Source organism: Marmota flaviventris, chromosome 6 (assembly GCF_047511675.1).
Source record: "Marmota flaviventris isolate mMarFla1 chromosome 6, mMarFla1.hap1, whole genome shotgun sequence".
NCBI classification, from domain to species: Eukaryota; Metazoa; Chordata; class Mammalia; order Rodentia; family Sciuridae; genus Marmota; species Marmota flaviventris.
The window spans coordinates 35,615,091-35,629,075 of NC_092503.1; the positions used below are offsets into that span (position 1 = coordinate 35,615,091).

The window sequence follows — 13,985 nt, forward strand, 5'->3', positions numbered from 1 at the left end:
CATCTTTATAATATACAAAAATATCAAAGAAAACATTTTTAAAATGGTTATTAATGTACCCCCACCCTAATTTAATAGGCCTGCACATCTTGTATATGTGTCTTATACTCTTTTTCAAGGAATATTTTGAGATTCATACACACATTTATAATAGTACTACTCAGTGAGATGTTGGAGCCAGTGAGCACCAGAGAATTGTTAATTTTCAGAAATATTGAGAGACAAATGACATCACATTGAGAGATTGAATTTTGCCATGTGGGAATATTTGCACCCCAGAAACTGGCAAATGCTACAAATCATAACTATATTTTTGTTTGAAGAATTAGATGTTCCATATTTTACCAGCACATAATTGGTCCTAGTTTGCTTAGTTTAACTGCTACTTTTTTGGATGAGTAAAACACATAAATATTTAGATCTTTCCCACATTGAACTGTTAAAAATGGTGCTGAGTTCAACATTCCTGTATATATCTCCTTGGTCACATTCAGAAGAATGATTTAAATGCAGAAATCTGGAAGTGGAATTGTGAGTGCTGAAATTTTTACATTTTCAACTTTTCTGAATAACAAATCATTTTCTAAAATCATTCCAAGAGTTTAAGCTGTGACCTGTAATTTATTGGTTTTTGTTTCCCATAGCTAGTCCTCTGAAATGATATTTCAAGTGTTATAAAAGGGTATAAGGGATATTTAGCATTTCCCGGACAGGAAATGAGGTTGAAAGTCATGACCCATTTCTTTCGAAGAAAAATTATGTCTTTTTGTTTCATTTCGTCTGTCTTTGACATATAGAACGTTTAAAATTCAGATTTATGATCTCCTTACATGGGTATTAGACATACACATTTTCTCTTTTTATAGCCTGTCCATTTTTTGATTGGGTTGTTTATCTTTTTTCTTATTGAACTATAGAAGATCTTTACATATCCTGGCTGTTTATCTTTTGATGGTTTTCTTTGACAAATATCTCATCACAATTCATGGCTTGCTTTTTTTCCCACTCTATTTATAATGTCTTTCAACATATAGAAGTTATAAATTTTATTATACTTGAAAATTGCAATCATTCCCTATATAGTTTATGCTTACTTGTCTTGTGTTAGGTATCCTGATATCATAAATATGTTTTCCAAGTTTTCATTTTGAAAGTTGACAGGCATGCTTTTAACATTTAGGCTCTTTTGATTACTTCTGGAAAATGTATAAATTGGCTGTCATTAATGCCAAAGAGATAGGAGTTTGCAAAGAATAGAGATTTTGTGTTGACTCTAAATTATTCATCAGTCATAATTGTCATTCTGTGGTAAATACACGTTTCCTGTTTGGAATGAAGAGATGCATCCTGATCTCCTATTGAAACAAAGAGAACAGCACATGCAGTGTATTCTAGAGGTTAAAAGAAGGTGGTACATACCCTTTGGGAGGATGGGGATAGTGAGTGACTTTTACTGGAGTCATTAACTCTTGTTAATTCATAAATGATAGTTACTAACATCATGTCATGCTTAAACCCTTTAAAGAATACCAGTATTTATATCCATTTCCCGATTGAATGACAATGGTAAAAATTTATGGATCCACATAGACATTTTCCTTCTAATTTAGCAGCAAGAATAATTTATCATAGATACTGCTTGCCAAGATGCTTTGGATTTATAGAAAGGTGAAGAACCTGTTTCTAAAGATTGTTTTTTGTTTGCAGAGACGAAATGGAGAAGATATACCTGTAGCCCAGACTAAGAACATCAATCACAGAAGATTTGCTGCTTCCTTTAGATTGCAAGAAGTGACAAAAACTGATCAGGATTTGTATCGCTGTGTGACTCAGTCAGAACGAGGTTCTGGTGTGTCCAATTTTGCTCAACTTATTGTGAGAGGTAAAATTGTTTTCACTTCATGAAATTTCATGTCTTTATTAGAAAAAAAAGCAACTCTATACACATTTTGATTCATTTTAAACCACAGTGATTTTCATGGCAAGTCACTATAAAAATCATGTCATTATAAAAGTTCAGATAATATATTAAGTTAAAATTAAGATGCTATTTGCAATGTTTGTCATGAAGTCTGCAAGTGTTTCTCATCAAAAGGGATTTGCTTTATAATGCTTTAATAGGACAAAACATTTTAAATATCTCACTCTGTATTACTGTCATAAGTTCACATGTTAACATTAGATCCATTTTTTTTTCTTGCTTAAATCCTTTCTGCTGATATTACTGCAATAAGTTGTTGTTTTTTGATACCCTGTGGCAGTGAGGTCAAGGTCAAAGGTTCTATTCTGATTTAGACCTGTGTAGTTTACTGGTTTAAAACCCCAATATTAAATATTTACTAATTATGGTCTCCTACTCAATCTTAAAAAATTAGAACTTATTACAGGAATGTGAAGGATTGGATATATCAGTATGTATCTGTAATGAATCCTACAAAATAATGCAAATATATAAAACATTACATTTAATCAAAATTTACTAAGTCCCTATTATTTCCCAGGCATTGTTCTACCCCAGAGGATATACCTGTAAATGAAAACAAAGTTCTACATTGGATTAACATTTTGTTACTTTTAGCTACCCTTTGTACAAAGATATTGAAAATGCCCTGTCAGATCATGGCAAGTGTTATGAAGGAAAAGACACAAAGTGATGGAGATTGATATTTTAGTTACAATGATTTAGAAAATGTCCTTGAGAAGGTGACAACTGAGCTGAAACCTTTAAAAAAAAAAAGAAGATGAAGAAGACTTCATCTATATAAAAAATTTAGAGGAAAAGCAGCTTTGTTGAATAGAGTATCAAACATCAGTCAATATTGACACAAATGAAAATAATGATGCATTTCCTAAGTCTCTCCGTGGACAATTTTAAGAAATTATAATAAAACCATCTGAACTGGACTGAGATTTTTGTGAAGAATCTGGGAAGGCATTTGTGAATGAGTCATCTGTAAGGTAGGATCTGAAGGCTGAGAGAAAGTTGCCCAGGTGAGGGGTATGGATATTGGGGCAGTGGTAAGACCCAGAAGCACCAAGGCCTAAGTAGCCCAGCATATGACAAGGTACAAGGGCTGGAATGAAATATATGCTACATATCCATATTCAAGTTACTCTATTTTATAATACTTGACATAAAATGTCTTTTACATGCATTATTTCACGATTTACTTGATTTTAATATTTAACCTTTAGCAATTATAGAAAGAAGGAAATTGAAATTCAGGTTATTTGAGAGTTTGCCCAGAGCCACAAAAATCTAATAATCTATGCAGCCAGAATATACATCCATGTTTCTTATCTTCAAATGGCAAGCTCTTTTTTTTCCAATTCAGTGTTCTCTCATATTAACATTATTAAATAATCCTCTTAGCCTCTTTATATACCTCTGTTTTGGGAACCATGAGAGCTCATTTTTTAAAAAAAATGTTTATAGGCTGAAAATTCTCTGATATCTCCATAGTCAGGTCATATCACCTGCACAAGTTCATAGAATTACAGCCTTATTTATTAAAGGACAACAAAATACGATAATACTTGAATCTAAGGTTCAAACAGAGAAACCATTTATCTTGTGTTCATATATGAGTATATATTCACCTTTGTGGAATTTTGTTCCAGCTTCTCTAACTGAACCTGAATTTAACAGCTGAAGGTGTCCTTCAGGGTGATTATTGTGCTGTGGCTACAGAGATGAGGGTGTGTCACTGGATCACCATACTCCCCTTATCCCTAAAGTGTTATATGAGCTCACCCAGCATGCAGCCATGAAGGAAATGCTGACTTGACAGTGCATTTTGAGTGTTTTTGGATACTTTAGCGTAATACCGGTAGTTACATATGCTAGATTGTATTGTATTACATTATGTATAGTTAATATATAAGCTTTTTTTTAGGAATTAGAAGAGAGTATTGATGTTTTTATTCAAATTTCCTCCTTATATGTCCAAATCATTCTTTTGTGTGAACATTTTTGCCTTTTATATTTTAAAAGGGAATGATTTTGTCATTATTAGAACTCTCTAGTTTATCTTTATTTGGGGGAGGCAGTATGGATTGTCAAAGCCAGGGCTTCAAGGTGTTAAGCAAGTGCTCTACCAAACAGGTATCTCTCCAACATTCCTTGCTTATCTTAATTAGCAGGTAAGTTTTATCATTTTATCGAATGATAAATCACTTTACCTAGAAACAACAAAATATTTCAAAAAAAATTTTAAAGGGTGATTCTTAAATGTCATTAAGAATTTTGTCCTTTTCTTCCTCTTTTTTTTTAAAGAAAGTTCTTCTACTTACTATATATTTCAATTTAGAATTAATGTTAGAAAGGTTGGGTTAAAATATAATGCGGCTTTGGATGTGTTATTCACAGTCTGCCTACATTGTGGAAATATATTTTGGTAGTTTTGACAGTTTTATTTATTTTTTTCAACAGAGTTTAAGGTCTATATCTAATATTTACAGGTGATACTTTGCTTTCTCTTTTATTTGAAATCCAATGTAGAGGAGGAATAAGCTTTCTTGTTTGTCCAGATAACCACCAAATAAATATTGCTAACCAAAAACATACCCTTGGGGGTTAGCTGTCCTGGTGTTGAAACAGTGCTGAGAATTAACTATGATGACAGGTCCTATCGCTCATTGGCACTTTTAAAGCTGACATCCTGTTACATGGATACAAAAGATGGTAATTTTAAAGGAAATTTTTGGGGCAGTGATATGAATACTCTTTAATAAGAGCTGGCATAGTATTGCCTGTTGTCAAAGATGACCCATGGGTAAGAGTTTATTAGTGCATTTTCTCTTAAACTGAAAGTGACAGGGTGTGCTTAAGGCTTTTTTTGTTGCTGTTTGTTATAAATGAAAATTTCCCTGCAAAATTCTCATGCTGAAGAGTATCGATCTCTGTGTTCCCATAGCCACAGGAAGAACAAGAAAACACGGTGAGACAGAATTTACTTTGTCATGCCTTAACGTTGCTTCCAAATCGTTCTGAGTAATGATAAAGTCTGCAGCTTGTGGGAGCCAATTTTTATTGACAAAGTTTTTATAGAGATGAGGTGAAGAACACACATTTTTGCTCAATGATTTCTCAAAATTGAAGCACAGAGGATGTGAAATACATCCGGGGAGGCGGGGGAGGTTACCAGCTTCAACTGAAAACACCAAGTTTGTAGGCTAATTATTTTCCTGATAGTTTTGCTCAATCTCTACCTGATTTATGATCTTTCTCTACCTGTTTATATCAAAGACCCACTTACATCACTAACCAACTGACCTACAATAAACTTCTATAAAGTTCTCTGCTAGAATAATTTCTATTCTGAATTGGTTGCTATATTGTTACATCAACCATTTTTACCTGTAAAAGTATAACCATTATCTGTAAAGAACATTTTTGGTTCTTTAATTTGAAAAGTACAGCTTTTTGTGTATCATTGTTAATGGTTGATTATTACATTTTACTCTTCACTATTAGCCATTATCAAATGCTCTGGACACAAAAGTATTCAGTAGTGTACTTATCTATCTCTAATTATGACAGTGACCTCTAGCTGCAAATTGGATTGGATATAAATCTGTCTACCCAATATTACTCAAAATAGATACCAAATTTACTTAGAGTTGTTTAAAATTGTAAGAAATTGAGTGATGTTGATACTGCCCTTTGTAAGACAATATAAGCATGCTGAAAAACAAGAGTGTTTATTGACTTTTGTGATTAGGACGTTCAGACGTGATTTCAGGGTTGTTAGATTCAATCTTTCAGGATCTGTGTCTTTGAAGTTCTTCACATTGTAGTCAGTGATTCTGGATTCCATCCTAAGCTAAGCCTATCCCATAGTCATAGCACAGAAATACGGTTTCATGCTTTCTTGGGCTCATGCAGTTGGGGATAAAGAGGACTCTACTTTACATAACTATCCAGATAAAGAAAGGAAGAGGAAAAAAGGGAGGGAGTGAGTGAAGGAGGGAGAGATGGAGAAAGGAAAGAAGGAAATTTGTTGGAGAGGGAACTAGAATGTTCAGTAGAGTACTTTTGTACACAGGTGTCCAGAGTATTGGTATTGAGAGGTAGTTATTCATTCTATTTGGTGAAATAGTAACTGAACAAATGTTTCAAGAGAAGGAACAGCTCAATCTCAATAGACATACAGACTAGAATATGGTGACATTGGAGAAGGGTGTTATTCTGTGTTAAGCAACAGTATTGGTCATTAGGTTATCAGTGGGGTTGTTTGGTGAATGGGGCCTATCAATGAAATCACTTACTTGGTATGAATTAACCAGCACACTAGTTAAAAAAAAAAAAAAAAGAGAGAAGTCCAAACTGCCACAAGAGTTCATGTGAATTTTTAAGACAGCTTTTGGTCTGATATTTTTGGGTTTTATTTTATCAGCACCTGACTATCTAGTTCACCCTTTTTTTTTTTTTTTTTAACTTCAGCACCTAGTTCAATCTTTATATCAAGATAATCAATACTTTTCTCAAAATTAACAAATACAATTGTATAGTTGAAGGCAGAGTGATTATGCTGACCCTAGAAGATGAAGGGCACAGTCAATGAACCATATATCCTCCCCCAACCTATAGAGGGAGCCAAGTTTGCTGGTGCCAGATAGTTTTTAGTGTCTGACCCAGTCTCTTTCTCAAATGAAGTAGTAAGAGTGATTGTAAGTTGAGCATGAAATACTTTTCCCTTAAAAAATAATATTGATTTGACCAGTATTCTAGTCTAGTAGTCTAGTCTTTCTGTACCTAGCAGTTAAAAGTCAAGTCTTAGTATTTCATTTTTATATAAGCAACCAAGACTATTGGAAAGTGGAAAATATGACATATTTAACTAACACTTTCGCTAGCTGATGTCTAAAGTCCATGGGATTTCTAGCTTTGGACTTTCAGCATTCTGTTTAATGCAGTTTAGTATTGATTTTTAACTAGTTTTCATAGTAGAGCTGTCAGACTGAGGAATTCATATAAAGATCTTCTTTTCTTAATGGTGACTTGAAGATGGTATATATATATTAATTGTAAAAACTAGTCAACTGGACAGGAGGTTTGAAATTATTTATGAAGAGTATAATTTTAACAACTATGTTTTATAAAATCTGAAATATAACAAAAGTCTTAGAACACACCAATGGACCACATACTAATTTTCCCCAGATCCCCTTCTATAGTTAGGAAAGCACATACAGTTAGTGGAAACTAAATGTCTTAAATTAGAAACAGATTTCAAATGTCTCATATTTAAAAATTTTACTCTGCTACCCTTGAGTATGATAAAAGGAACATTTGGAATCTTTTTTCATTCATAATACCTACTTGTAATTCAGGTGATTCAGTGTTCAAGATGTCTGGTACATATTTAAATTCAAAATGAGCAAGAGAATACTAGATGTCCTTATTTCAGATGGTGTACTCTGGTACAACCTGAAACTGGATACTGATTGAATTGTTCACATAATTAGTTTAGGAATGCTTTTGCAAAGTTAAAAAAAAAATTAGAATTAATAATAGTACTCTGTTTCAATGTAATGGGGCCAAAATCTTACATTTAATATTTACTAGACCTCAGTATTGTTACCCAAACTATTTTTTTAAACCTATTTCTGTAAGCTACCATTCTGGATACGTTTGTGTACTAATTTTCTTCTATGAGTTTCCTTATAGGCAAGTCTATGAAAATGGTAGAGTGCAGTTCTTGTTTTCACCTGAGTGACTATTTTCATTTCATTTACTTTCTATAAGTTCATTTAAAAATATAAAAATGCAATGAGAGTCCTTTTTAGGAGGATATTTGAGTGTTTTCCATCGGTGATTCACATGTGCAGTTCACAGAATGTTCAGCAGCAGGGGTGCTGGATACCACTTTTTAAGTGAATTTTATGCAGTTTGCTTTTATTGGACCATTCTTAAAAATTGTAAAGATCCAAGGAGGAAGCAGAATCATTTACATGCCAAATGATTATTTTTGTGAAAGGTGACTGAATTTTATGTCAGATTATCTATAAAAAGCTCTATGCTCTTCTTCTGTACCTTTTACATCTCTTAGAGTTTGTGATAAATATAATTTGGGTCCACTTCTACCAAAGGACTCCTATCTACTTCATGTACTAATAATGTTTTCATTATTTATATTGTTTCCTGTTCACAGTTTTTCTTTCTCTTATCCCAAACCCAAAAGAAAGCTGTGAAGTCAGTTTGTACTACAATTTTTCAGTCTCTCTGGGTTCCTTTGCAACTTCATTGGAAAATCCTCTAGCAGTATGTGTTGAATACTTAAAGTGCTAAGAGGCACTGGAAAACACCAAAGAAACTTCAGGGTCTTAGCCCTTAATTCTGTTTAAAAATGTTGAATTACTATTTTGGTAAAATTTTGGCTTAGATTTTGATTGCATTTTTAATTTTAGAAGGGCAAAAAGGTTCCCTAACAAATCAAATATACTCAACCAAAGCAGCTAATGTATGAAAACCTTTTATTTAATACCTAACATGGTAAATAGTGTTACATTGCCAGTTTCTGATAGAATATTCACTGAATAGAAGCTATGTAGTTGACAAAATGAAACCAGGCAGTGATAGAGAGAGGTCATTCATCTTGTTTGGTTGTATAGCAAGTGAGGGTGGTGAGTAAAGTGTCTTGGTGGGCTATTACTTCATTAGTGACAGTTCTTGAATCCCTCTTCCTTTCCCCACCACTTCATCATAAAGGCAGTCAATAATAACTGGGTTCCCTATAAGTGTATTGGCCTATGGGTGGGTTTTTGCTTAATTTTTCAGTTTTCATAAATTATTTCCCTAATAAATGTTTCCATCTTTTAAAAAGCTAGCCAATACACATTCTGCTTACTACTAAAATGTAATCAGGAGCCTATTATTAAAAGCATTAACAAGAAAATACATGAAAAACAGTCATAATTTAGAAGTCCTACAAAGAAGGCAGAGAATAATATGTACTTGCATTTTTTGAATAAATCAGTCAAAGCCAACTTGTTCAAAGCATATCATACTACTATATAAACTCCTTTTCTTTCCTTCTGGGTTAATATAAATGATGTTTTCTCCTTTACTAGAAAACATCTAGTTTCATAATAATTAAAAGCATGCATAAGATCAACAAACTTAAGTACAGATAAATATTTATGTTTTCTAAGACTTCAGCCTGGAATTTGTTTAGCATAATCATTTGATTCTAGAAAATAAGAAAAAATTTACCCTTTCAGTATTAAAAGAGGATTTTCAGGACAGAGAAATAGAGATGAAATAATTGGGTAAAATATATGGCAGCTTTTCTCACCACATGAATCTACTACAGTTTCTTCTTCTGCAGCTTTATCTTAGCTCTGATGTTGGTTTTAAGAAAATTATGCCCTATATATGTGTTTGTTCTCTTTTCTTACTATGGGAACAGGCTTATTTTTAAACTTTAGCATAGACTTTGGAAGATGACTTTCTTTTGCTCTCCAATTTCTGCCTTGTGAGCCTTAAACTAAGAAAATGTTTTGTTACTTCTTTGTTCTGTTACACAATTTGGAAGCAGATTTAGATGTGATGGTACAGAATCTGTGATTGTATTAAAACAAAGAAACAACAAATGAATAATTATCTATATGGTTGTTAGGGAGAAATTTCACCCACATTGTTGTTTATATCCTCCTAATTGTCATTGCCATTTTCTTTCATCTTTGTATATATATGGAGGATTCCATGGCTATTTCCACATTATCATGCTACTTCTTCCAGTGATGTCCTTCACATTAGAGAAGAAAGATATACCACTGTCCCAGTCCTTTGCTGTTCATAAAGACTCAAGTGAACTGTCCCCTAACTATCATTCCAAATTTCTTTTCTAACACTCACATTCCTTAATCCATGTCAGGCATACCAACACTTCCAAGTTTACTCTTGCTTTACAATCTTTACATTTGCTATACTCCCTTCTTTTTTCTCAACTATATGCATGCTTTCACATTTTTACTTTATTCAGGATGGTACTCATTTTTTTTTTTTTCCAAACAGTGAAAAGCCAAATGGCAATTACTTTGCGATACAGAACTGAATTCATCGATTTTGTTTTAGAGAGTTTTGCTCTTTTCAAAGTTATTTAGCTGTTACGTTTTTAAAAGACTGTTATGCAATGACTATTCTGATTAATATGTGTAGGACAAGACTGCGGTCTCAGAGTTTTTCATTGTTGCAAGTACAGTCTGTACAGTTTACTAGTTGATTGCTTCCTTCATTTATCTTTATTGTATTGCATGTGTTCTGGATGTCTAGACCTTTCCATTTTCCTCACTGCCACCACTTTGTCCACATACCATCTTTTCTTTAGTATACATGTAAAAAGCAAAGGCTCTTCACTGGTCTCTCTCTACCAGGAATTACCTCCTTCAAATCAGTCTTCAGCAAGCAGCCAGAAAGGCCATATGGCAGAGAATAAGTCAGAACATGCTCTCTGTGGCTCTGCTGGGTCCCTGCTTATGCACTGCATTCCAGATGTGTCATCACAATCTGAGGGCTCTGTGTGTTCCACTTGTGCTCGCCTTTTTCAATCCCTTGTGGGATTTTCTTTGCTCACCAAACTCTAAGCAACACACACTTTCTTTTACTCTCTTAATCTTCTCTGCTACCTTAGGACCTTGGCTTTTTCTGCCTACAGTACTCCTTCGGCAATCCTTAAAAGAGCAAAACAAAACAAGAAAGAATATAACAACAAAGAAACTTGGATTCCTCTATTAGATTGATGAAACGAAGGACATTTCCGTTTTGCTTATTCACAACAGTGTCCCTTTAGCCAGTGCCATGATCAAAGTCCAGAAGACATAATGAAGTGTTTGCTATCAAAGAAACAAAAGCAAAGTTATAAATGTCATGTGAATGGCATGTATTTAATGTGTTGAGTGGAGTAGGGCAGCCTCATCACTGCCTTTGATGCACTGAGGAGGAAGGGAAGTTTCATTTGACCTGTGGTGGATGCATAGGATCTGCACAATTCAAATAAGTTAAAATAAATAGTTGCACTCTTACAGTTGAAAGAAGTAACAGACATTACAAGAAGAGAAAATGACATTGTTAAATACATGTTCTTCTGGACAAGTATTAAATATAGACTCTTATACTATGTTTTTCAGGGAACAAACATGAGATGAATCGGAAATTGTACTTTGAAAAGGAATTTGAATGCTAATCTAAGACATATAGGTATATTGTGTCATTTGATTTGAGGACCTCTGAGGGAATTGGAGTTGGTTACACATGCACTTGTATCCACTTCAGAAAAACTGGGATGAGACATGATTTGGAGGATGATTAATTTTTAAGGAGTAAGTTTAATGGTCTCTGTCAATCCTAAAAACTTGAAATGATGAACAGTCCTGGAGAAGGGGAGGTACAGTAGAAAGAATTGGTCATGGGTGAGAGGTTATGGCAGAAAGATTATTATGGATATTATGGAATGTCTGGAGGGAAGAAGTCAAAGGAGCTTTTGAGATTTTTAGCCTGGGATTCCAGGTGAAATATATGATATTATGAATAATTGGAAGACTTATAAGAAGATAGATTAGAATTCCAATTGTAAAGACTCAGTTGGAGTGAGAAGATATCTAGTTTTCAAATCTTTAGGCATGAGGGTAACTTTAAAAAAATCACAGTGTATTAAATATGGATTCAGTGCAAAATAAATTGATGGTTCCTTAGAAATTCTTTGTATTTTGTTAGCTTCTATTTCATAGCCTTTAGCCAATACTATCAGACATTTTCATGTTGCTTAGCTTAAGAGAAAAGCATATGTATTCAATTAAGTAGTATTTAAAAAAAAGATCCTAACATAGTTAAACATAATGTGTTTTTTTATGCTGATATTATCCACATATAAAAACATATGTAAGGAATACAATGTATAAATGTTTTCCTTATGCTTCATGTGGATTTCTGGCTGTCAAGTGAAATATTTTTTCTTGTTTTTTATGAAACATTTTATAGAATAAAGCAAACTCTCTAAAGTCTTCACCACTTTCTCTGCTATTCAGAATTTGAATGCTCCTGATAACAATCCTCCTAGACCTGTCTTTTTCTTGCAGAAAATGTTTTAAAGGGTTGGGAGAAGGGGGGTTTTCTTTCTAAGACTATTGGCCAACAGCATTTCTTAATACTCAGAAGAATGCCACTCAATGCAGTAGGTGGTTTGAAATATTTACTTAAGGGTAGATAAAGAGTTCCCACCTGTCATAAATTTCCTATGTTAAAACTCCCACTGGGTTTGACATTTCTGTGTTTTGTGCAGGATTGCTAAAAAGTAGTTACCATGGCCAGAGTGGATGATGCATGGTAATGATGAAAAGTAGGGTGTTTGGAATTCAACATGGATGGTAAAAATGCAAGATGTCAGAGAAGCCATATATTAAAGAGCATTTGAATTGGAAACTGAATCCCAACCTGCCACTGGGAACATTTTGATCATTTTGATTTATTAAACTTTTATACCAACATTCAGATGGAACTGAATTAAAACCTTTAGTCTTGGATAGTTTATGATACACTAACCCTTGTGTTACTCGTATCATTTTTGAAGGTTCTCTTTGCAATGAGTGAAGAGGAGAAGAATGAGTGAGGAACTTCTATTATAAGGCAATTTTCATTTATATTCTTGCATCTAAATTTAAGTTCTTCTCCTTTGCATTGTTTTGCAGATTAGCATTTTTTGCAGTTTCAAAGTTTTAAGTATCTTAAAATTTTGATTTTTATCAAGCATATTTGAAACTCTGGTTAATAATTTTCTCATTTGAATGTTGACTTAATACACATGTCACATACTATATTTTCATTGAGGTATGTGTACTTGTGCACTGAGAGTTGTCTGAGTTTGACTGCGTTTCTGTTTCCCACTTTGATGAATAAATATTCAAAGCGAAATATGAATGCAATCCAGAAGCCCAACTTAGAAAAAAAAATGCATTTCCTATAACTATTGGAATTCTGTACATCAAGTCTTTTAAATATCATCTTTCAGCATCAGCAGTCATGGGCAGTCTTTTCTGAACAGTGGCTTATGATAAAGAGAAATCAATTACTATTAGAGAGGCACTGTAGGTTAAAGGCATTGCAGGTTCACACTTGGTTTTGCAGCCAGAAGAGGATACTTAACTGTGAATCAGGAATGATGCAAAAGATGGATGAGACAGAGTTCAAGGAGCAGTAATGTGAGGGTCCAGGGCTATCATTCCAAGCTGTCTCAGCAGTAATGATGGATGGTTTGGTGGCTAGAAGTAATAATACCAGATGATGAAAGATACATTTCAGCAACTAGAGCCACAGCATACCATCTACCTGTTGAAGATTTGGGGTGTAATGATTCCTGATTTGCAACCAAACAGGTTTGCTGCATTTAGCAACACAGATTTTTGGCAGCTGTGAAAGAAGCAAGTAGCATATCAAACACTCCTGCACATTGTAAATTTAATTACCTCATATTTATGCATAGTAGTTGTTGACAGGAACTTGTAAGCTATGCTAATATGGTAGGTAATTTGTTACCTCCAGAAATCACTTTCCATGTGTCTTCTGATCATTATCATGAAACATGATAAATGATCTAGCCCATGAGGTATAAATGAAAATGAAATGGATAATTGGATTCTATGTCTAAATTGTGGCTGGAATAGTTGCAGCAATTCTAATTGAAATTATCTCATAAAAATGCATTTGGCAATATATCAGTGACCTTTCATCAACTTGAACCTATGGTATTAGGCTAAAACTATTCTTACGATGCTTCAAAAATTCATCATAGTGTTACAGAGCTGGGACCTTCTGAGTGAGGCAGCATAAATATCACCCCTTCAAACCGATTCTTGTGATAAAGTCAGAAAGATTTCGGACATGTCACTCAGAGTAACAGGAAAGAGTTGTTTGAAAGGATTGGAAAAGGGTAAGGAGCTACTCTTAAGACAGAGTGAATGCTCTCAGAGAGGACAGGAACAATGTG

The 13,985-nt window shown here is 33.7% G+C and overlaps 1 protein-coding gene across 6 annotated transcripts in view; it reads left to right on the forward strand.

Annotated features, from left to right (window-relative positions):
- Nucleotides 1–13,985, forward strand: part of Ptprk (protein tyrosine phosphatase receptor type K) — a 542,901-nt gene that overhangs the window by 279,997 nt on the left and 248,919 nt on the right. For all 6 annotated transcript variants that reach the window (XM_071613038.1, XM_027947359.3, XM_071613039.1 and 3 more), the window contains one exon: nt 1,708–1,882. In XM_071613038.1, coding sequence (XP_071469139.1) covers nt 1,708–1,882 — 175 coding nt within the window. The remainder of the gene's footprint in view (nt 1–1,707; nt 1,883–13,985) is intronic.